We start from the raw sequence: 24,616 nt of genomic DNA, 5'->3' as shown, positions 1-24,616 counted from the left end.
TAAAATAAATGATGTCGGGTCTTACTTAAGCATGAAACAAATTGTTTGTACCGTTACTCATATCTGTATGAGATATACATAATTCTCAAAGGGATGTGGCCACATCGTCTTGAGGAACATCTATTGTAGATTTGTTATAAGATGAGAATAATGTAAGATAATAAAAACTATATTTCACTAATCTGAACTTTTTATAACTTCAGTCTGCATAATTGTTTTATCATAATGGATAAGTGTAATCAATAAATATCTCTACTTTGCAATATATTTGCTACATAATGGATACTAGTAATTCACAAATAAAACCAATTCAACTGCAGTACAATTCAGATTTATTCCTTGAATGAGTTCACTGCATTTCCCAAAACTTACACACTAAACCCCCATCACCACCGCACACCCACTAACACACCTCAAAACACACACACTGTCTCTCGCTATCTCTCTATCTGTCATTATATATATATATATATATATATATATATATATATATATATATATATATATAGGATATATTTGATGTTTGATTGTGGCAAAGGATATTCTTGATGTATGATTGCATAATATTGAGCACCAATCAATGTGTGTATAAGCCTTTGGCCACTCTAAGCAGTTACGCCAACGGATTGGTGACGACATAGGTAATGTGTGTTGTATGATATACATCATCAAGTTAATGTTTGAGATATGATACTAAATGCGAAAGGTAGTGTTTGAATTAAGAATGGCAGTGACAAATTTAATGATTGGTGTATCACATATATCACCATATGAATGTATGTGTGTTGTATAATAGAAAGCAGCAAAGTAATCTTTCGTGTATGATAATCAGTGAGAAAGGTATTGTTTGAAATTGTATACCGGCAACTTTAATGCTTGATATATAAAATATATAAACAAATGTCATGCTTGCTGTATGATAGAAAATGACAAACATAATGTTAAGATGTAAGATAGAGATTGACAATTGTAATGTTTAGGAAAGTACTTATGTATCTTCTACTTAAGGTAGCCATTTTTTCAAATTGCATCTATCAAACTGGAGAAAAACGATCAACGTGACTAAGTTACTTAGATTATTAAAAATGCAAATCACGTTATTGCATCATGGAGACAAGTTTGGTAAATATGGTTTGCAAAAAGCCATTATTTGTATTGCATGAACGAAAAGAAAATGTACCTTGATCTCTTGGTCTTCAAAATAGTTTCTAAATAGATCGTTCAAAGTGTATACCCAAATTTCGACTATAAATAATGTGTTTATATCAACTGTTGATGATAAACATTATGGACGAAGTTTGGTTATAAAATGTGCACTACGACTGGACTATGTTGCCAGCCTACTATCGTGGCGTAAGCGTGCTCGAGATAGTTAACGTCCTCTCCCTCTCCCTTCTTCACACGCGCACATACACACATACACTCAAGGGTTAACTGATGACGTTCGTGTGTAATCTAATTGAGAACGTTCAATGATCACAGTGAAACAGGCCATATTAAGGCAGTTTAACAGATTTAGACAAGGTAGACGAATATGTATCCTATGTTTACCTATAAAGTTTACATTTGAGATCTTGCATCTAATATCTGAAGGGATGTAATTATTTGACCAGTTTTCAATTTTATGATTCTGAAAAACAATTGTTCAAGGATGTTTCTCGTGAGGTTAAAGAAAGGTTATGATGATACCCATTATAGTCACTGACAAAAAGTTATTTCGGTCCAAATTCTGATTCCAGGCAAAACTCAAGCTCCTCCTTCCCTTCTAATTCATTGGCTGGTCCGTTTATGACACGTCACAGAACGTCAATATAACCTGAGGTTTCTTCATATCCAAGCACTTGAAACATATGTGCGGTATTAGAGAAACACATGCAGACGAAAGAGATAATTTTATATTAATAGGTTGTATTATTACGAATTAGGTAAAATAAAATACATCAAGATGCATGCCGTGAGATCTCAAACATGGATAATTCTCGCATGTTTGGCATTCATGTCGCACTGGTGCAAATGCATTTGCTGTGAATCGGTAGTTCACAAAACTGGCAATGGGTTGGAAGAGACAATTGTTGGAAATAAAATGTCACATGAAAGGCATGGATTGGAGGGGAATAGATTTCACCTTGCTCTTAACATTCCCTCCCACCGTGACATCAGCGAGAATAAACACACCATGAGAGCCGTCACTCTAGGTAAGTAACATTACAGCTACTATGTTTGAGCGTGTATTGGCCTCACGTCAAAATTAAGAACAAGTCAAGCAATATCAGATGATTCCAGGATTGTTGAACTATCTTCTGACGATATGCTGTTATGTTGCATCGTATGTTATTCTTTAAAAGTTTAAATAATCATACATCTGTAATGAATAATCATGTTTGAGTGTACTATTCTGCTTTTAATCTTTCATAAAAACAACTTTATTATAAAACAGTCTTATGTCAAGTATATTGAGGAATCGAGTAATTTGATATGGTTGCTTACGTTCTGTAATTTTGTAATATGTAAATAGGCAGTGGCAAAGGTTATGTTATCCTTGAATATCATGCCTTGTGTATAAACATGGGATGATGAAATACGATATCTTCAGAAAATAAGTAGATATATATTTTTAGTTAAAGTAAAGAGTTGAGATTCAAATGTCTGTATTGTATCAATCATTCATATGCTGCAATGTGGTTTAAAATAGCTATTACAACTGTATATATATATATATATATATATATATATATATATATATATATATATATATATATATATATATATATATATCGGCTGAAAATGTATATTTAATCTCCAATTGTACGAACTATTTGAAATTGGACAAATGCTTGTCCACATTGTTTGCCTGTGAGAACATATAAATGTAGTTTCGATTATGATATGAATATTAAGAATGAGATAATTTAAACAACCTGATAATTGTGAATTATACCTGGAGAGAATTTCACGTTTCTCTTTCTCTCACACACACGTACACACATTCATACATACATGCGTTCGTATACAATCAAACTTGTATACTACTATTGACGTTTTGGTGTTCCATATCCGACAATAACTTGAGCATTATGTAATCAACCTTATTTCATGAAATTTCGTTTAAAAAATCCACCTATGCACACTTCGACAAGGTTCATTTGTTGGTGTTCAATGTTAACCTGTCCATTTTGTATTTAGAACCTAGCGTTTCATGTTCAAGTGAAGTGAAATCGTGATCAAGACATTGAATCATGGTGAATATGTTTATTGACATAAAGAGCTTTTGTTCAATAGTCCGGGTCAAAAGGAAATCAGAGCGGACCCCCCCCCCCTTACTGTATTGGGTAATCTCTTAAGACATGTTTCACAGCTTAAATATAACAGGAAGTTTCTTCACATTCTGGCACTTGAAATGTATTTGAAGTATTTAAGAAAACCTCACGTTGTTGAAAAGATAATGTTATAAAAATAGTTCTCTCATGAAGTACATCAGGACGCATGCATTCGAATCTCTGAAGTAGATAATTTGTTTAAGTCTTATATTCATGTCGCACTTGTACTGTGGGTATGTTGTGGATCGAAAGTTCACAATACAGATAATAGGTTGAAACAGAATATTGGTGAAAACTAAAAGCTACGGGTGACAAAAACGATATATGGAGGGAGGAATATTGATCAGTCTGGAGCTACACCAAAAGACCGAACCCATTAGGAACAACTCAATGTTAAATCAGCCGTGCTATTTGTTTTAGAAAATTATAACAATCTACGAAACGACGTTGAACATAAACCACATAGGATGGAACCCAAAAAGACGTTTCTTTTCACTTAACATCAACCTCCCACGTGCAATCCACGAAATAAAGGGGAATAGGCTCACCATCAATTTAGTTTATCGCTGCAATCAGAATGGTGGAATTCGTTTGTATTTTAACCGATTGCTGGACTTAGCTACATATTGTGATAATAGTCAAGAAGACTAATGACGATATCAAATGAGGGACAGACATTTCATCTGCAAGAATTCACATGATATATTCGTAACTGTCGTAAACAATAGTAGAAAGAAATATGATAGGAACATCGCCTAATGGTAGCATTGTTGCTACAATACATCAAGCACACGGATAGCATTTAAAATGCAGTTTTGATACAATACATTCAGCACAGGTATATCACATAAAATGCAAAGTAGCTACAGGACAGTTAGCACAGGGAAAACAGCTATAATTCAGTGTTGCTACAACGCATGAAGCACACGGATTGCTGTTAAAATGCATTGTTGCTACAACACGTTAAGCACAGGTATAGCACCTACAATGCATTTTTCTTGCAACACATTAAGCACACGGATAGCTAATAAAATGCATAGTTGCTACAACACAGTGAGCACAGGTATAGCACCTTAACTACATTACAGGGACAAAACATAAAGCACCGAGATATGCACCTAAGCTACATTGTAGATACAACACTTTAAGCACAGGTATATGCACATAAAATGCATAGTTGCTACAACACATTAAGAGTAGCTATTAAAATGTATTGTAGATTGAAAACAGTGGGCACAGCCATAGGACCTGAAAGTAATTTTTGCTACAACACATTAAGCACACGGATAGCACCCAATATGCAGTGTAGCTACAACACATTATGCACAGGAATAACAGGTAAACTGAAATGTAGTTACATCACTGTGAAAACAGGGATAGCACATACAAATGCAGTGTAGCAACATCACCTTACCTCAGGAATATGCACCTTAAAAGTATCGTACACAATATTGGTAGGCCAGTTAGTATATACCGACACACACACAGTGACATATATATATGTATATATATATATATATATATATATATATATATATATATATATATATATATATATATATATATATATATATATATATATATATGGGGGAGGGTGGATAAAATAACCAGTTTTAACATAGAGAACTGGGGTAGCCAAAGCAATGTAAGCGGATATAGCAGACTCATTGTGTGACCAGGAGAAGACGATCTTGTTAGTAGCACCTAAAATACTATTATGAGATTCATCTGACCCATCTGTCAACATTTATGTTGGGATAAGGGTCAGTCTCAATCGCCTTTCAAACAGTTTGAATTTTTCACAAACACAAACGTCTAGACATACTACATGCCTTATGTTGATCTGATATACAAATGGATATAAGTGGTTACTTACTGTCGAAATGCTTTGTATTTTGAATTATTAGTATGAATCACATTCACTTACTGTATTAAGAGACACATTTTTCTCCAGTCATCACTTAATGCAAGCACACGAATTTCTATTTAGGCAGGGATGTCACCAATTGTAATATAATCCATCTCCTTCAGGACCTGTAACCTGTGGGCAAAGGCCATTGATGGAGCGCGGCAAGCGGGATGTGACTGAGGAGAAGCAAGTAGCTCCAAGACCAAAACTTGAGAAGATAATTGGAGGAAAGAATGCAGTCCAAGGAGCAAACCCATGGCAGGTTGGGATCAGGCGTCTTGTAGGCACTATGTATGATAGCCACTTCTGTGGTGGTACTATTCTCAGCGAATACTGGATCCTGAGTGCTGCTCATTGCTTTCAGTGAGTAATGGTCTGTCTGTTGTTTTGCTTACATAAGTGTATAGTTTGGCATAAGTATATGTTATATATTTGCAACATTGCTTCAGTTGTCCGTATTGCCAACATACGATATTTATGAATTGTTATCAGAGTGACATCTTCATTGGAAAACATTCTATCACAAAATATAGGCATTTCGGTAAAAGATCATTTCAATACATCACATCACTGCTGTTTATGATATAGATGTAATCTGTTGAATCGGATTTTCACTCTCCAGATTTGAGGCCGTTGATTTCATTTAACACTTTCTCGTGTCTTAAGCATTTCAATTATGAATACGATGACTTCAATAAGTCGGATATATAATAGTCATATTGGTGAAAGCTACACTGATTTTTTTTAATGTATCAAATTCGGACGACTTAGTGATACCGAGGTAGAAGTTGAGAAAGCTCAGCCACGGTTGGTGTCATAAATTGATCGACTTGATTGTGTATTAGTTATTTCAAGATTTTAAATCATATAACATTTTTTTTTTTTACTTTGAAATAACGTCTCTAGATTTTGTCATCTTACCTCCAAATTTATACTAGGTTTTTCTCTTAGGAAAGAGAGGATTTGCTTAGCATCAGTAGATTTATGTGATACAATTACCAGAATTTATTAAAAATTGCATTAAACTGTGTCCATTCTTCCTGTCTAGTCTGTATATATGGACATGAGACTAACATATGTCGTACATGAAGATTGGGTCACTGTACCCCACTGTCCAGAATTTGATAAAAATTACCTTAAAATTGTACCAACGATGTCAATACTAACACCTTACCACTGTGGTCAAACTTATAATGTGAGTGCAACTGCAGATGGGCAGGATTTAAAGCAAAGATTGGTCCTTGTCATCTACATCACAGATTGTATTCTAAATTGCAAAAAGCAATAATTACGTGCATCGTCGATGTATTAAGACGAAATATACACATTTGTATTTCATGGCTTGAAAATGTGTCACGCATCAACATTACGACCTACCTTATAGTATTTAAGATAAAGTGGAGACAATTAGCGTTGGCTCTAATTTCAAAACACCAACAGTTGCTATGTAAAATTTGATTAAGAATGAAAAGTTTTCACACCTACAGATGGATCACTTGCACTTATTTAACGGTGTATTCTGCAAATAGTTGGCAAGGCTTTAAGACACTGATCCATTGCACATATTAATTTGGTAACAGCTCAAGTTTTCTAGGTTAAAACATAAAGATAACCAGCTAATGCTCAAGCCGGTTCAATTTCTCCTCTACAATTTAAATAAATTTAATTTATAAAAGGTGGAAAAACATTGGAACAATATAGAAGATTCTATCACATTTCAAATCCAATCTGAGTAATCGATGATCCAGATTTTCTGCATCTTTTGATCCAGGTTTCACCATGTATGTAAATTGTAAGAACGCATTAATATATCGAGAAAATGAAAAAAAAATGAACAATATTCAGTCATTTGATGCATTTAAAAATTGAACAAAGATTAAAAATCGTTATAGTCAATATGTTATGTATTGCCTGGTCAGCAAATAGAGTTTCGTTTATTTTGAAAACGTTTTCCTTCAATTTATATCATATTATATATGTATTTATTTAAAACCTAATACACACAAACAAATGCTTTTTTATTGTTAGACCGCATTCATAATAAACTAAATTTGAATCTGATTGTTTGCCGTTTCGCACAATATTTCACTGGTAATATTAGCAAAGAAAATTGAAAATATTAATGTATAGCCATTACTTTAATTATCAAATAAATTGTCCCAACGCATGGCCATTAATTGATTTTTAGTTGAGAGAGAGAGAGAGACAGTACATGTTTAGTGTAAACGGAAATTTGTACTTGGTAATGATTTGAGGTGACTCTACGAATCCATTACACAACAAAACGATTTATTTTCTGTGTTGCTCTAAAATAACAGATCAAAACAGATTGGCTGCAAGGAGAATATATTACGGTGAATTAAAACTATCACTTCCCGTTGACAACATAAGTAAATTGTTTTCATGTGTAACAGAAATTAATTTGAAAACTACGTACATGTTAATGGGTTATATACACCTCTGTAATTACGATTACGTTAAAAAGACACATGCATTTTGAATAGCGTACTTTTTATCATTGATTTAATTTTAAAAACGTGTTGTTAATTGTTTAAATGTAAAGACATGTTAGGGCAGTGTCTTCATTATTTCAGTGTGATTCATCGCCTTTTTATTGTTTGGTACAGTATCGTCCCTTGTGACACGATACCAAAGAATTACATAGTGATGCAACTTGATAGGTCTATCGATATTCATTTTAATAGTCCTTGATTACAAACGTAGGTTACATTTTCCTCTCATTTTGCAAGCATATTCTAAAGCCAAATAAATTGATGGGAAACATAACACATTGATGAAAAAGATAACCTATTGATGGGATGCAAATCACATTGATGGGAAGCATGACACATTGATGGGAAACAATAGAAATTGATGGAAAGCAGATTACTGTAATGGGAAGCATAACAGATTGAGGTGAAGCAGTTGCCTTGTTCACTTTATGTGCTCAGTTAGTCATTTACCAGAGGAGTTATTCAATGCCATTTAGTAAAACGTCCATCTGTCATTCATCATGAGCCTGTCAGGGATTCAAATATATTAGCAAAAATATATTATCACCTTTAAACTAATGGGACGATTGCCATTACACTGTACACTATTCTTCTTGAAGGTCGTGCAATGAAATGGTGCCCTTCATGCATCCAATATAGTGAATGTCTTGGTATCAGTACCATCCCAAATAGATGGTAATATCAAGATGTACGTTTCATGAAAAAACTCAAATAGAAACATATTTGGTCCTAAATGACGTTGGAGTTGATGTGAGAACTAATGAATCCTCTATAGCGACCATTGGAACATCTGATCACTATTGTACTGAACAGATGGTGATATCAATATATGATTTTCACTGAGAGACTTATAATGATGTTGATTGGGTTCTACAATAAAACGGTAAAACTTGTATATCCAATATGAAAACCACAGTGGCGATTTTGGAAAGTAGTATTGTTTCTACTCTTTCTGAATTGATTGTCATAAAATTAACAGAATGGGATTTTCTAGAAGAGACTATGTATAATGTTTAGTTGGTTCTAAATGAAAATAGGACTGATCTGACACACATTATGTCTATCACAATGGAAAAGTTGAACGTTTTTCATCACAATTATTTCTGAGCAGATGGTCTTGTTGATATCTTCTCCTTCAAATACGTTACCCATTTCCAATAACGCTAGCTGCATAAGTCCTACTATCTAACAAAATCAAGCCCTCTCAAAGGCAATAGCTTTGTATATAGACAAAGGGCAATATATCCCGCCTAGTACTGCTAGTTTTAAGCTCCCACTAGTGAAATGAAATTAGTATTCACTTTGACTTTCAAAATCCATGCCCATCAATTGAAAGATTTTGTTACTTTTCAGATTTATTATGGAATTTTCAGCATATTGTATGCATTATTTTTCTGTATAGGTTATGTGTTATTTGATTGCATACCTACACAAGGCCACATATTAATAGAACATGTTTAGGTTCATGATCATGCAGGCAATATTTTTCTTTATCACCCTGAATTTAGCGGAGATATTTTTGGCATTCTTTTAATGTAGTTAACTCTATGAAAATCCTTTGTTTCTAATTTCTTACCGTGTCATTTCAGAGTCAACTATAATAACAAGGTATGATGAATGCAAAAATTCAAAGCTAGCAAGTAATATCATGTCTCATATATCGCATATATGAAGAGTACTATATCCATCAGCTCTAATTCATCTTAAATGATCAAAATATGGATTTCTTATATATCGTAATCACTTACGTATTCCCATTCATCTGAATTGTCATTCTCAAGTAATCCATTTCCTACATATAGTGGATCATAACGAGGGAGTTTCTCCTCAGACTGTGTAATGCTGCGGCAGATCTTATCCTCCTGGATCACCTCTACATGTGACCTTTGCAGATGGCCTTACTATCTCAACGATGCAAATCGTCCTACTGTATCACTTAAACGTGTGCCATTTGCAGCTCACACGTGTACTCATATTCCATGCCACTCGATTACAATATCAGCATGACGAGCAAAATAGTATCATTCCTGGATGAATGGTGCAACCAAGTTTTGCGAACAACATAAATATCATTAAATCTGCCACTAAAAAGGATGTGACTGTGTATATAAATGCAAGTTTCATTGGATGCAAAGCCCATCTGTTACCAAACTTCGACACTGTCAGTAACCAGTAGGACACAGGCCTTCATGTCAGTATCTTGGGGATGAACGTTATCATGAACGTCTTCATTTTTAGAGCAACTGTTTTCAGAACAAGTTTGTTGTTATGGCTGTGCAGTAAATTAAGCAACTGACAAAGAGAAATTAAACAGGTATGTAAAATTCAGCGAATAATTTATTTGCTTAAGACACCATATGGAAATTTAAAAGTAACTTAGAGTAGTCTTCTCGAAATCCCAAAGAATCCTAAAAGTTAGAAGTCAAAAGTTATAGAGCATACAGAATGGATTCCAGTGGTATTCTGAATGAATTCCAAATCTTGAATGTGCTGATGTATCAAAAGCCTTTAATGAGCCCCTCTTACATTGTTTTCAAGGACTGGTTACGAGTAAAAATAACACAATTTCCATTTGAGTGCGTCTGTCACATAGGCAGCCGTCATTTATTCTTATAATTCTATGACAAAATGTTGGCTAACATTCTATCATATTGGAACATCCTTCGATCATTGTGGCTATGATGATCTTGGTCATAGCAAAGACCTCTCTGACTTTTCATTCTTTGGCCTTCGTATACCTTAATCATTCACACTGTTTTCCAAAGTGGAAAATAGCATTTGTTATATTAAGCCTGAATTTCAAAACTTCACCCTTTCAGCACTGACCTTGATGAAGCGGAAACTTCTTTAAAACAAAACCTTTCTCCTGATCACATCTACCTTGGCATGCAATTAATTCCATGGAGTCACTATTGAGCCAGTCAGCCTTCCGTTTTGATGAAATGGATCAGCAGTCCTTATGATGCAATCCAGTTTCGTCATCAAGAATCGTTTGCCATCATTGTGCAATAGAAAAGGAGACCTATGACTTCACTCTTGTATTAACACAATCCAGAAGGCTTTCAAAGAGGAACTATTATGTAAGATCAAGTGCTATCTAAATTAGACTGGGCATATTGTGGAACTCAAACATGCCTCTTTATTGAATATATACCTGATAAATAGCACATAACTCTTCAGGACTTATCATTGTGATTAGCACGCACATTCAAACATAGCTCCAAAGCAGCAAGCCCTGGATCTGGTAGGTCCAGTCTCATTTGCACAAGCAACAATCAGACAAGGATGAGATCAGCGCAACCTCCATATGAACACACTGTACATCTTGAAATGGATTCACCCATAATTTGTATGCGATAAGATGATTTCCTTTGTTTTTTCTTCCCACACATATACCCTGTCAAATCTAGTTGTGCAGCTTGAACTCAAAAATCAGTAGAGAGGGTTTACCTTCAATATTTTGCACTCAGAAATTACCAAAGAAATACGTTGGGACATTCCGTCTACCTATTACCTATTCTCCAAATGAAATGTGATATGGGAACGTATTTGAAGGCGACACCCAATGTTTTGCAGTATGTTTTGTTTCTGCCAGGATGCTTCAAGAATGCTCACCCAGTCGTATTACTTTAATACACACCAATCCTCCCCACAATGCAAGCATCCATTCACACGATTAGCGGGACCTGTAGGTGGAATGGAGCGGTAATGTGCAGAGTTGTTGCCCTTGTCTACATAACATGGACATAAAAACAGCCAAATTTCCATAATTGAGCGGGCAGTTATGAGGAGATAGTAGGCATATATATTTGATTTTAATGTAATCAGGTACGTATTCTAGGAGAAAAATATTTTATTGGAAAGTTTACTTGCAATACTGGACCTATGATATTTAGTTTGTCATTAAGTGGTGCAGATTGTACATTCACTATGGCTTACAAATGTTATTGGATTACTTCTTATAATGTCCAGTTATCGTTATAGTTAATTGTTCTAATCTCACAATCAATATGGCTAACATAATGGCCATCGTGACAGCCTTGTTAATGCCTCTTCCCTTAAATTGATTGTCATACTGACATGGTGTTTTCAAAATAAGACTTTTATATGATGTCTGGACGTACCACTTATTGGTCATCAAGAAATGCATGCTACTCCAGAGATACGGGTTGGTGTTTTGAATTTTTTCAAACATATTAGTGAGTTTTTAAGAAGAACAGAAAAGTAAAATACATTGACTTCTCTTGGATTGCTTTAACTGTTTTGGACATTAATTTTAGGTTTCCCATTCTCATTCTTTCTGTCATGAAGACGATCTCTACTTGTATAAATAGCATGTGCAATTTTATGTTTCTGTTTCCATAGAGGTCTCAGGAGTGATGAAATCGTTGTGAGAACAGGTGACCACGATAACACGGGTTATGATAGCCATGAGAAGGAGTTTAGGATTGCTTCTTTCTTCACCCATGAGCGATATAATGGTAACGCGGATGTTTATCTCACACTTCGCTGTATAGCATTATAATATATATTGGATGCTGTACCTGCTTTGGGATAAACATGTTATAGCCCGTAACCAGACATATTACAAGAATATTTACAACATTGATTCAAAAGGATTAAAATATGCATTATAATGTAAATATACTGGTATATACGTTTGATAGTTTTCTATCAATTACATAGATAATAGTTTTTGTAAGACCATTTCTAATCATGATCCATATTAGAAACATATGCAGTTAGCTGGCTATGCAAAGCTTAAAAAAGGTATATATTATGGAAGTTGACGAGGAATGCGTCGCTAAAGGCATATTCTATAAAATAAAAGACCAATTCAAAATTGATAATATAAAAACATGTCTTATGAAAGAAAAGAACAATTCAATATGAATAACGTAAAAGCATGTCATATGATTCAAAAGAGCAACTCAAAATGAATAATATGAAAGCATTTCCAATGATGGAAAAGGTCAATTCAAAATTAAAAATAAAAATCATGTGTGAATATAAATCAAGGCAACACATGCGATATGATTTTCATTTTGTTGTATTTAATGTCATCACAATCATCTGTAACATGAAATGTAAATTAACAGACTGAGTTCTACATTTTGCTCATGGTCATTTTATGTCTAGACTTTAAAAAAAAATGGTTTAATTTAATGGACGTTTCATGTCTTCATCAAGTTTATTCATCATTCATCAGAGATACAGATATTCAAAAAACATTACTAGGTCATTTATTTAGAGTTGTGTTTAAGAGGGGTATTTTTCAGAACAAATGCACTTATACTCTGCTCAGAAATCTTCAGTGAAAATAACATCACATAACCAGTATAACCAAAGATGATCATATTTCTACAGCTATGTGTACATCTGTGTTTTTAATTTGATGGAATGAATTTAACTGAGTAAAAGGTAAAGACTGCATAGGGAATTAGGAGATGAATGAACTAATCTTGAAGCAGGAATAAATACATTTAACAATTAATCTTTGTGAAATTATAATGCTTCTTTTCAATTAATTCTTATGACAAAACCATTGCCAATTAATTAGTATAACTGAGTGATATGTTCTCCCTCATTAAATATACGTTTACCAGTATTTATTTTACATTATTTGCAGATGTTCTCATTTTTCATGATGTATGATTATCGAAAACATGTGTGTGCATGTTTTGCACATTCCTGTGTGTGCATGATTATTCCATGTGTGTGTGTATGATTAGTGCATTAATGTGTGTGCATGATTATTGCATTTATGTCTGTGCATAACTAGAACATGCATGCGTTTCCATGATTAGTTCATGTATGTGTTTGCAGTATTAGTGCATTCATGGGTGCGTACGATTAGTACATGCATGTGTTTGCATGAATAATGCGTGCATGTGTGTCCATAAATAGATAACAAGAGGGCCCCGTGTGACGGAGATGTATAAAGCTCTCTCCGTTACGGATCTCTACCATCTCTGCATGATTAGTGAATGCATGTGTGTCAACGATTAGTACATACATGTGTGTGCATGATTGGTATGAGCATGTGTGTGTGCATGATTAGTGTTTTCTTGTGTGTACATCATTAATCACATTTCCATGATTAGCACATACATATGTGTGCCTGATTAGTGCATGTATGTGTATGCACGATTAGTGCATTCATGGGTGCGCACGACTAGTACATGCATATGGTGCGCACGACTAGTACATGCATATATGTGAATTATTAATGCATGCATATGTGTGCATAACTAGAAGAAAAATGCGTTTCCATGATTAGTGTATGCATGTTTGTACATAACTAATGCATTCATGTGTGTGCATGATTATCGGATGCATATATATGCACGAATATTAAATGCATGTGTATGCTTGATTGGTGCATGTATGTTTGTGCATAATTATTACAAGCGTATGTGTCCATGATTGTTGAATGTATGTTTGGCATATCTAGAACAAGCATGCTTTTCCATGATTAGTGAATGCATGTGTGTGCATGATAAGTTCATGTATTTGTGTGCATGATTAGTGCATTCATGGGTGCGTACGATTAGTACATTCATGTGTTTGCATGATCAATGCGTGAATGGGTGTCCATAACTAGATAACTAGTGAGCCCCGTGTGCCTGAGTGGTCTAAAGCGCTCTCAGTTAGGATCATTGATATCTCACCTGTGTCTGCGTAGGATCGAGTCTAGGATTTGGCCAATGTGGGTATGTGAGAAAGCTTGCCAGTAGCTTCTCGTGGATCGGTCGTTCTTCCTGGGTTTTTCCCGGGTTCGTTCTTCAACATTAATACTTGCCGCGTTAAACCCATCAACAACAACAACAACCATAACTAGAAAAAGCATTAGCTTTCATTATTAGTGCATGAATGTGTTAGTATGAAGTACATACATTGGAACAGTATAATTATTATGATAGAAACATGGCAAGTTAAGCAAGTAAAATATTTTATTTTTGAAACGCATTCATGTTTCATTTCAGTGATTATGATGGGCAAAATAGGTTGATTTGTTATACATTTTGGACATTATGGCAGTTGTTAAGTCTTTTACAGTATTACCTTTTAATGATCTTTCTGAATTGTATTATTTTACCCTGCCATTATTCGGATTGAATTTTAAAAATATTTCCTTGGATATGCTGAAGCACATGACACCATAAGTCCAATGATTAAGTCTTTTAATTGCAAAAAATACCGTCTTTGAGGCTGGAAGCAATGTAGATCAAATGTGTCAAAGTGCCATATATTTACTAATGTTACTGTCAGCTACCAAATGTATTTGTTTGAATGTTTATTTCCTCTTTCATATATGACTCTTGAAAGAGATAGATTATAAGCAAACTATATATTGCAACGGGACTGATTTTAGTGTGATGCATCAGTAGTGTATTATTAGTGTATCAAACAGCTCTCTGCGGTGCTGCACATTGGACCTATATTTGCAGTAAATTTTAGTTGAAAAACACTTCCACATTCTATTTAAGTTGGTCAGTACAAAAGATATGAAGTATTTTCAATTGATAAGAAATGTACAACGGGTTTCATCCTGTGTTTGAGTCCAGAATGTATTGATACTAATTTTCATTAATTATAGATGTAAATCATGATTATGACCTGGCACTTCTTAAGATTCGACCCAAGGATGGGCGAGGCATTGTGTTCAATGACTATGTACAGCCAGCATGCCTCCCACAAAGTAACACTGAGTACACAGCGGGAATGCAGTGCCACATTACAGGATGGGGGAAAACGTCTATGAGTAAGTAAAAGTTTGCTGGTGCTCAAAACATTTGCTGCTTACATTTCTGTTGAAAGGTAGGTACGATATATTGATAGTTCTAACGTAGTTACCTGGAATTCTCAAGTCCATAAGGTATTGTCCCGATTATTTGTGTGTGTTTCATCCCCACACAATCAACATTTACGGGATAAGGTGTATTGTGTTTTTTTTTTGTTGCTAATTTTTGCGTTTGTTTTTTCGTTATGCCCGTTGTATATTGGAATCTTTTCTACCTACACATATGACATTGTATTTGATGTATCTCATCAAGAGTAACTAATAAAGAACTTAGTGTGACCTGATTTCTGAAGCTGCCGTTAGGTAACATGTAAGTTGTCATCCATTGTTTCAATACACTCTTAATACCCTTTATTCTATTACACTGGTGCTCATAAATAATTGGTATGTGCATATATATTAACATAAAAAACGTAACTATATACAATTATAGCCCTCTATACAATCAACCTTTCATTTCTTAGACCGTCAACACTTACACATATAAAATAACCATCATCCGTTTTTTGTAGTCTTAGTTTTTTATGTAGATCTTCTTTACTGGACAATTACTCAGTGTTACATTAACACCTGAGCAGAATCTCGTTTTTGTAATATTGTTGTGCAGAATGATGATTTGAGCAAATTTATTTTATTCAAATTATTCTGTATTGGAAATAAAAAGTGCTTTAAATTAATATCCCTGGACTTAGAGGTTTGGATTTATAATGAAGTTCAAATAAGGATATATGTTTTGATTATATTTTTGTGATTCCATAACAGCCTATTCGCACATTGTCACAAACTTTTTTAGATTTTTAGATTTTTAGAATACCGCTAAAATTTATTTAGACTGTTTTCATTAGGACTTGTGTTAAAAATTCTAGAATAGTCACAGTAAGTTATTTTTGTATTGTCACTTTTTATCCTAGGAAAATAAATTATTTGTTGAATTATACAAAGCATGTTGCTTTTGAGTAATTTTAGTACTTATTATAATGCCTTAGGTTTGTAATAAGCAGTCGCCCATATACAATGACCCGTTTGACTTTTCCCCATTGGTGGCTGATATCACATGTCTGACTGTGTTGTGGAAAACCTGGATGAAGTACGCATTTACCCAGTGGCGAGACATACACAAATGTTAAGTACTACCCACTAATCTGAGACTTAGTCATTTACCTAGACACACAACCATTGGCTCAAATCCTATTCAAGCCAATCGGAAATAACGGTCACGGCTTTTTACCCTGAGAACATTCTTAACTCCATTGCATGGCATCAAGGTTTCCATAAGCAGGTGCACTGTCAGGTACTCCAAATGAGCTTTAGCCGTGTAGGGATCCATGTTTACATGTAAACACATAGCCGTATTTTAATTAATCATATGCATCATTGAAATTAATCATATCCATCATTACAATTAATCATATCCACCAGTTGAAGCTTTTACATTAATTTAGATATTGTGATAATGTATGCTATTAGTATATCATGAGAAAGGATGAACGACAATACAGGTTTCAGATGCTGCATCCCTAGGTTAAACAGGAGGTCAAAGTTTACAACTTCATATGTAATAAGGACGCTTCCCTGTAACCTGAACTCCAGATGCAATAACTGAGGGATAGTGATCATAGTTAATACTATATTTCACAAATAGAATATATAACAACATGGACTTGAAACATATGTGCCAAAACGGGGGTGGGTGATGAAGTGAGTTGACGGTGACACTTCAGAAACAAGTTTTCAATATTTGTAATAGGCTGTATCTGTTTTGTTCTGCTTCTCCTAAAATGTTACTAATATTTAATTTGTATTATTTGTTGACCTTTTTAATGTTGTTTTGTAATATATATATATATATATATATATATATATATATATATATATATATATATATATATATATATATATATATATATATATATATATAATGCTTAATTGACCTTAGGCTAAAGTCAAGTTCAATAATAATATATAGTTAATATGTTCTGTGCGATTGAGGACTAAATATCCCAATCATGATCAATGTAACCATGTTTAACATAATTTGAGTTAAAATATTCAATTTTGACTCTGACCCTAGACACTTCTAGAATGGAAATTTCCATAAATGCCAGAGTATCTCCAGAAAATGGTAATTATGACGTAGGGAAAGAAGAGGGGTATATACTTTTGTTGATCTGAACATGATTCATTCTTTTCTTAACATCTTGAAGGAGAATTGGTTATATGGTTATATCGGGTTATTCATTTTTGTGGAATAATGTATTTAAATTACTATTTATAGGAAATGCAAATTGCTCGTCAATAATATTCTTGGACCGGATTATTTGGAATTATCTTGAAATGAGACAAGGACATTTTGGATTATAGTATTGTGGCAAAATCAAAGACTTAGCATATCATGAAAATGTAAGTCATTGGAACACCACCATGTTCAATAATTCAGGAACATGAACACATTCAACAATGGAATTTGTTCGGAATATCACTATAATTCAGTTTGATCTTTAACATTTGGATGTGTGATACAAAATAAGTATATGGTGTTATTTAATTTAGAATGATGTAAGTTCATTGTTTCATTTTGAATTATAATCTAGGAAAGAATTCATTTGCTAAATTTTACAAATCTTGTTGGTTTTCGCTATTAGTGTTCAAGAGTCACAACAAAACCACTAACTATATGACTTGATAAAACATCTTTGTAGTAGCCACTCAGCAACCACTGGCCATATGACTAAAAGACAGAGAAATCTTTTATATAACATCTTTGTAATAGTCACCCAGCCACCACTTGGCGACCTGACTAATACAAGAGAAATTCTTTATATAACATCTTTGTAACAGCAACTTTGCAGAATCTTATCATATTTTTAGACTAGTATTCTTGCATCATTGAAGACGTTACATTGATATTAGATAAAATAAACAGAGGTGGTCATGAGGCCAGAGGTCAAAGATTTAAAGTAGCAAAATCTTTCAAATTAAATCTTTCAAATTTATTGTATATCAATTATGCCAATCTGCCAACAAATATGGCTTCCATTACCATGAATAGTACATTATGGAATGACTTGTCTGCTTGACTGAACCTGAAGAAATCATACATGTATCAACCCAGTGTCGGTATCTATCAGGTTTGTACCATGACGTTGATTTTCCAACTGCAGTGGCTACCAATAATTAAAATAGATAATTATTGAAACTAATTATCGAAACTTACTTGAAAGGAATTTTACCAGGTGTGGCTCATACATGTATATATTGATATTGGTATAGATATTGATAAAATGAATAAAGTTTACCATCAATATATAGGTGTGGATATTGATGTACTGTATACATTTGCATATATATATATACATATATATATATATATATATATATATATATATATATATATATATATATATATATATATATATATATATATATATATATATATATAGGTATAGTGACTGAATACAGTTTGCCATGAATATATATGCTAGAAAGATGCGATAAATTAAAATACCATGAACAAACTTTTATGGGTGTTGTATATATAATTGTATTTTTGAGTTACAAAGTCTTAAGATAATTTGACCTGTTTCAGTAGTTCACAAATCAATGAACCTTTTAGTGGCATCTAATCAGGAAATCCAAATAAGTTAATACTAAAAATGTTGTAGGTTATGCTAATGATAGCAGAAAGCAGAAAATACCAAGAAAGGTATATAAGAGGTTTTTGTTCGTTATTAAAGCTTGATTCCTATACCAGCATGTTTTCAGCAAATGTAAACTCAGAACTCTAGGAGAGTAACAGATGACAATGATAGTCTATTACGTTTGGAAGAACATCCTGTTTGCAGTAAAATATGGGGATATGGGATTGCTAGAATATGAATGAATTTGCAAGACAATAGTCAAAATACCCAAATTAGATTCAATCTATCGAGTCTATACACTTATCTCAAAGCTGGGTGGATCATTATACTGAGAATATGATACTAGGTAATTTAGATTTAAAAACTGAATGATAATTAGATCTTATAGTTTTCATGGTGACAAAAGCTTTCCAAATAAACACAATGTGATATATATTTCACAGTGTGGACCAAATTAGCTGTTATTCTGAGCTTTAGATGTTCAACTGAAATAGGTTGCTTCCTTGGTCGGGATAATTCATTAGTAATTTCTCATACTCAGAGCATAACTATCTTCAGAATTTAACAACGAAGTTCTTCACTAAACAGGGATATGGGGACTGAATTACCACCTATCGACACAAGTCTCATTGTATAACGTGACCATTATATGACAAAAACATTGTTATTACCGATAAGTTCGAATACTTAAGATAATTATGCTCTGAGTAATTGAATGTCTAATCATTCATGTAGTTGAGCAGTTTATAGGAAAATATATGATATTACTTTTATACTTTTCTAGGATCCCTTCCAGACATCCTACAAGCTGCCGTAGTTCCCATCATCAGTGATAGTGAATGTAAGCGTGTATACAAAGATCGCATAACTCCACGGATGTTTTGTGCTGGTTACTTGTATACTGGAGGTGTGGATAGCTGTAGTGGAGACAGTGGGGGACCTTTTGTGTGTAACATAAACGGTAATAATGTATTGCTAATATATTCCGTTTTGATGTGGGAGTCTGTGTTGGGGTCATCTACAGTTAGAGTAGTCAGTTCTTTGAGTGGCAGATCTGCTACCCGTTAGGATTTTACTATAACAAGTACAGAAGCAACCCTTCGGTGTCAATCTTACAGAACGAAAGCGAGAAATACAAAACGATATAATCAATGATTTAAAGTCCACATATTGCCTTGCAAAGTTTTGTCTGGATCTTGGTTTTTATATTCGAGTCAGTGTAATAACACAAGTTTCCAGATGGCTCCTGTGATACACGAGCTGTATATATTTCATCCAGGATTAGCAAGACAGCTAGCAAAGACTACATTTGAAATCCTATAAAAATCTGACTCTTCATTTCGAAAGAGTTCAAATGTAAAGATTTCAATATGACTGTTGCTGTGGTTATGTTTCACATCAGATTGGCACTATTTTCAATTAAAACCAATTAAATAGAATATGCTGTCTTATGGTGTCAACCCCATGCATTTGCAATGCCAGTGGATGGTAAAGGAAAGTAACATTTCCATTGGTCAGAATGTTACCTCGTGATCAAAATGAACTGCGTTTATTTCTATTCGAACTGAAAGGATTACTATATTTTTAAGAATACCACTTCTATAAATAGTCACGAGTACAGCATAAGACATACACTGTCAGTGAAGGCAGATACGAAGTATGTGTTAAAAGAAAACATCATTCTAACAATATTTAAAAAAATAAAGGAATAAATTTGGCATTCATTGGTTGAAGGACTGGTATTATGATGACCTTATTACGATAAATCAGGACAACCCAAAGTGCTATAAATAGCTACGTAACATTGAAATTAGTCTGTATAGTTGACTGCCATGGTGGCCAAATTGGATGTCAGATTGGTATCATATTTCTATTTTCATTTAGGATTGATTAGATAAAAGAAGCCTTACATTTGAAAATTCCATGCTAACACAAATACAGACGAAAAAGGTTTGAGCATAATCGTATTAACATGATCATAAAAGTATAGACGTTTACACTGTCCAGCATTAAAGGAAAAGAAACAGTAGTTATTAAAACATTAATTACTTTAAATTGCAATGGTTGCTACTGTCATGTAGCCACAATAACATTCTCAGTGAGGTACATCACGATAACATTCCCAATGAGGTACAGCACAAGTTTAAACTGAAAAAAAATCATATGGCTTACAGGCAAGTGGTGAAAAGTGGGGTGGGTGGGATTAATTCAGAAAATCCAGAGGCGGAGGAAGTATGTTCTGAAGGAAATATATATATATATATATATATATATATATATATATATATATATATATATATGCTTTTATGGACATAAGCACAGTTCTTGACATATTTAGCATGGATAATGCAACTACTAAACGTACTCATGCATGCAGTTGCACGCAGTTAGTCAAGGATTTTATCAATGATCCCGTTCAGTCTGTTCCTACTAATGATTTGCTCCTTATGATGCAATTGTGAATTACCTTTCTTAATCATGTGTGGATGTAATGGAGAACACCCATAACAATCACCTTTTTATGGCAGGCTTCTAAAATTAATTTACGAGTTCAAGAATGGAACACCTATATGTCAGAGAAAATCATTTTCTAAATTTGTGATCATTATCTTAGGAAAATGTAATATAGAGATGTCACATTCATTCCATTCCTGAGGCAGTATATCTAATAGACCAATTCCCAAAGTACCTTGAAGAACTCATTGTATTACGATGTAATCTGCTTCATACATCATCTCCTTAGAGCTCAAAAATATCATTTAGTTCTTTATAGTTTTCAAAACAGACATTATATTGTTATTTTACAGTTGAAACTATTGTTTTCAGGTAAATACACAGTTATAGGAGCCACATCATGGGGGGATGGATGTGCCTTGGCTAATAAGCCCGGAGTGTATGCAAAGGTCACAGAGTTCCTGACATGGATACAAGCAAAAATGAAGCTATAATAAAATAAATGATGTCGGGTCTTACTTAAGCATGAAACAAATTGTTTGTACCGTTACTCATATCTGTATGAGATATACATAATTCTCAAAGGGATGTGGCCACATCGTCTTGAGGAACATCTATTGTAGATTTGTTATAAGATGAGAATAATGTAAGATAATAAAAACTATATTTCACTAATCTGAACTTTTTATAACTTCAGTCTGCATAATTGTTTTATCATAATGGATAAGTGTAATCAATAAATATCTCTACTTTGCAATATATTTGCTACATAATGGATACTAGTAATTCACAAATAAAACCAATTCAACTGCAGTACAATTCAGATTTATTCCTTGAATGAGTTCACTGCATTTCCCAAAACTTACACACTAAACCCCCATCACCACCGCACACCCACTAACACACCTCAAAACACACACACTGTCTCTCGCTATCTCTCTATCTGTCATTATATATATATATATATATATATATATATATATATATATATATATATATATATAGGATATATTTGATGTTTGATTGTGGCAAAGGATATTCTTGATGTATGATTGCATAATATTGAGCACCAATCAATGTGTGTATAAGCCTTTGGCCACTCTAAGCAGTTACGCCAACGGATTGGTGACGACATAGGTAATGTGTGTTGTATGATATACATCATCAAGTTAATGTTTGAGATATGATACTAAATGCGAAAGGTAGTGTTTGAATTAAGAATGGCAGTGACAAATTTAATGATTGGTGTATCACATATATCACCATATGAATGTATGTGTGTTGTATAATAGAAAGCAGCAAAGTAATCTTTCGTGTATGATAATCAGTGAGAAAGGTATTGTTTGAAATTGTATACCGGCAACTTTAATGCTTGATATATAAAATATATAAACAAATGTCATGCTTGCTGTATGATAGAAAATGACAAACATAATGTTAAGATGTAAGATAGAGATTGACAATTGTAATGTTTAGGAAAGTACTTATGTATCTTCTACTTAAGGTAGCCATTTTTTCAAATTGCATCTATCAAACTGGAGAAAAACGATCAACGTGACTAAGTTACTTAGATTATTAAAAATGCAAATCACGTTATTGCATCATGGAGACAAGTTTGGTAAATATGGTTTGCAAAAAGCCATTATTTGTATTGCATGAACGAAAAGAAAATGTACCTTGATCTCTTGGTCTTCAAAATAGTTTCTAAATAGATCGTTCAAAGTGTATACCCAAATTTCGACTATAAATAATGTGTTTATATCAACTGTTGATGATAAACATTATGGACGAAGTTTGGTTATAAAATGTGCACTACGACTGGACTATGTTGCCAGCCTACTATCGTGGCGTAAGCGTGCTCGAGATAGTTAACGTCCTCTCCCTCTCCCTTCTTCACACGCGCACATACACACATACACTCAAGGGTTAACTGATGACGTTCGTGTGTAATCTAATTGAGAACGTTCAATGATCACAGTGAAACAGGCCATATTAAGGCAGTTTAACAGATTTAGACAAGGTAGACGAATATGTATCCTATGTTTACCTATAAAGTTTACATTTGAGATCTTGCATCTAATATCTGAAGGGATGTAATTATTTGACCAGTTTTCAATTTTATGATTCTGAAAAACAATTGTTCAAGGATGTTTCTCGTGAGGTTAAAGAAAGGTTATGATGATACCCATTATAGTCACTGACAAAAAGTTATTTCGGTCCAAATTCTGATTCCAGGCAAAACTCAAGCTCCTCCTTCCCTTCTAATTCATTGGCTGGTCCGTTTATGACACGTCACAGAACGTCAATATAACCTGAGGTTTCTTCATATCCAAGCACTTGAAACATATGTGCGGTATTAGAGAAACACATGCAGACGAAAGAGATAATTTTATATTAATAGGTTGTATTATTACGAATTAGGTAAAATAAAATACATCAAGATGCATGCCGTGAGATCTCAAACATGGATAATTCTCGCATGTTTGGCATTCATGTCGCACTGGTGCAAATGCATTTGCTGTGAATCGGTAGTTCACAAAACTGGCAATGGGTTGGAAGAGACAATTGTTGGAAATAAAATGTCACATGAAAGGCATGGATTGGAGGGGAATAGATTTCACCTTGCTCTTAACATTCCCTCCCACCGTGACATCAGCGAGAATAAACACACCATGAGAGCCGTCACTCTAGGTAAGTAACATTACAGCTACTATGTTTGAGCGTGTATTGGCCTCACGTCAAAATTAAGAACAAGTCAAGCAATATCAGATGATTCCAGGATTGTTGAACTATCTTCTGACGATATGCTGTTATGTTGCATCGTATGTTATTCTTTAAAAGTTTAAATAATCATACATCTGTAATGAATAATCATGTTTGAGTGTACTATTCTGCTTTTAATCTTTCATAAAAACAACTTTATTATAAAACAGTCTTATGTCAAGTATATTGAGGAATCGAGTAATTTGATATGGTTGCTT

At 33.7% G+C, this 24,616-nt stretch overlaps 1 protein-coding gene across 1 annotated transcript in view; it reads left to right on the top strand.

Moving 5' to 3' along the window:
• The first annotated feature begins 2,083 nt into the window (after positions 1 to 2,083).
• The window catches only part of LOC149774614 (transmembrane protease serine 9-like), a 79,604-nt gene continuing 57,071 nt past the window's right edge, over positions 2,084 to 24,616 (top strand). Inside the window, exons 1-5 of the mRNA XM_089944947.1 lie at positions 2,084 to 2,195; positions 5,349 to 5,589; positions 12,105 to 12,220; positions 15,340 to 15,504; positions 19,966 to 20,142. Coding sequence (XP_089801073.1) covers positions 2,084 to 2,195; positions 5,349 to 5,589; positions 12,105 to 12,220; positions 15,340 to 15,504; positions 19,966 to 20,142 — 811 coding nt within the window. The remainder of the gene's footprint in view (positions 2,196 to 5,348; positions 5,590 to 12,104; positions 12,221 to 15,339; positions 15,505 to 19,965; positions 20,143 to 24,616) is intronic.

The sequence above is a fragment of the Sinohyriopsis cumingii genome, unplaced genomic scaffold (genome assembly GCF_028554795.1).
Source record: "Sinohyriopsis cumingii isolate HCF-2022 unplaced genomic scaffold, ASM2855479v2 utg000160l, whole genome shotgun sequence".
Classification (NCBI taxonomy): domain Eukaryota; kingdom Metazoa; phylum Mollusca; class Bivalvia; order Unionida; family Unionidae; genus Sinohyriopsis; species Sinohyriopsis cumingii.
The sequence above is the reverse complement of the archived record's forward strand: the minus strand, read 5'-3'. Positions and strand labels throughout refer to the sequence as shown.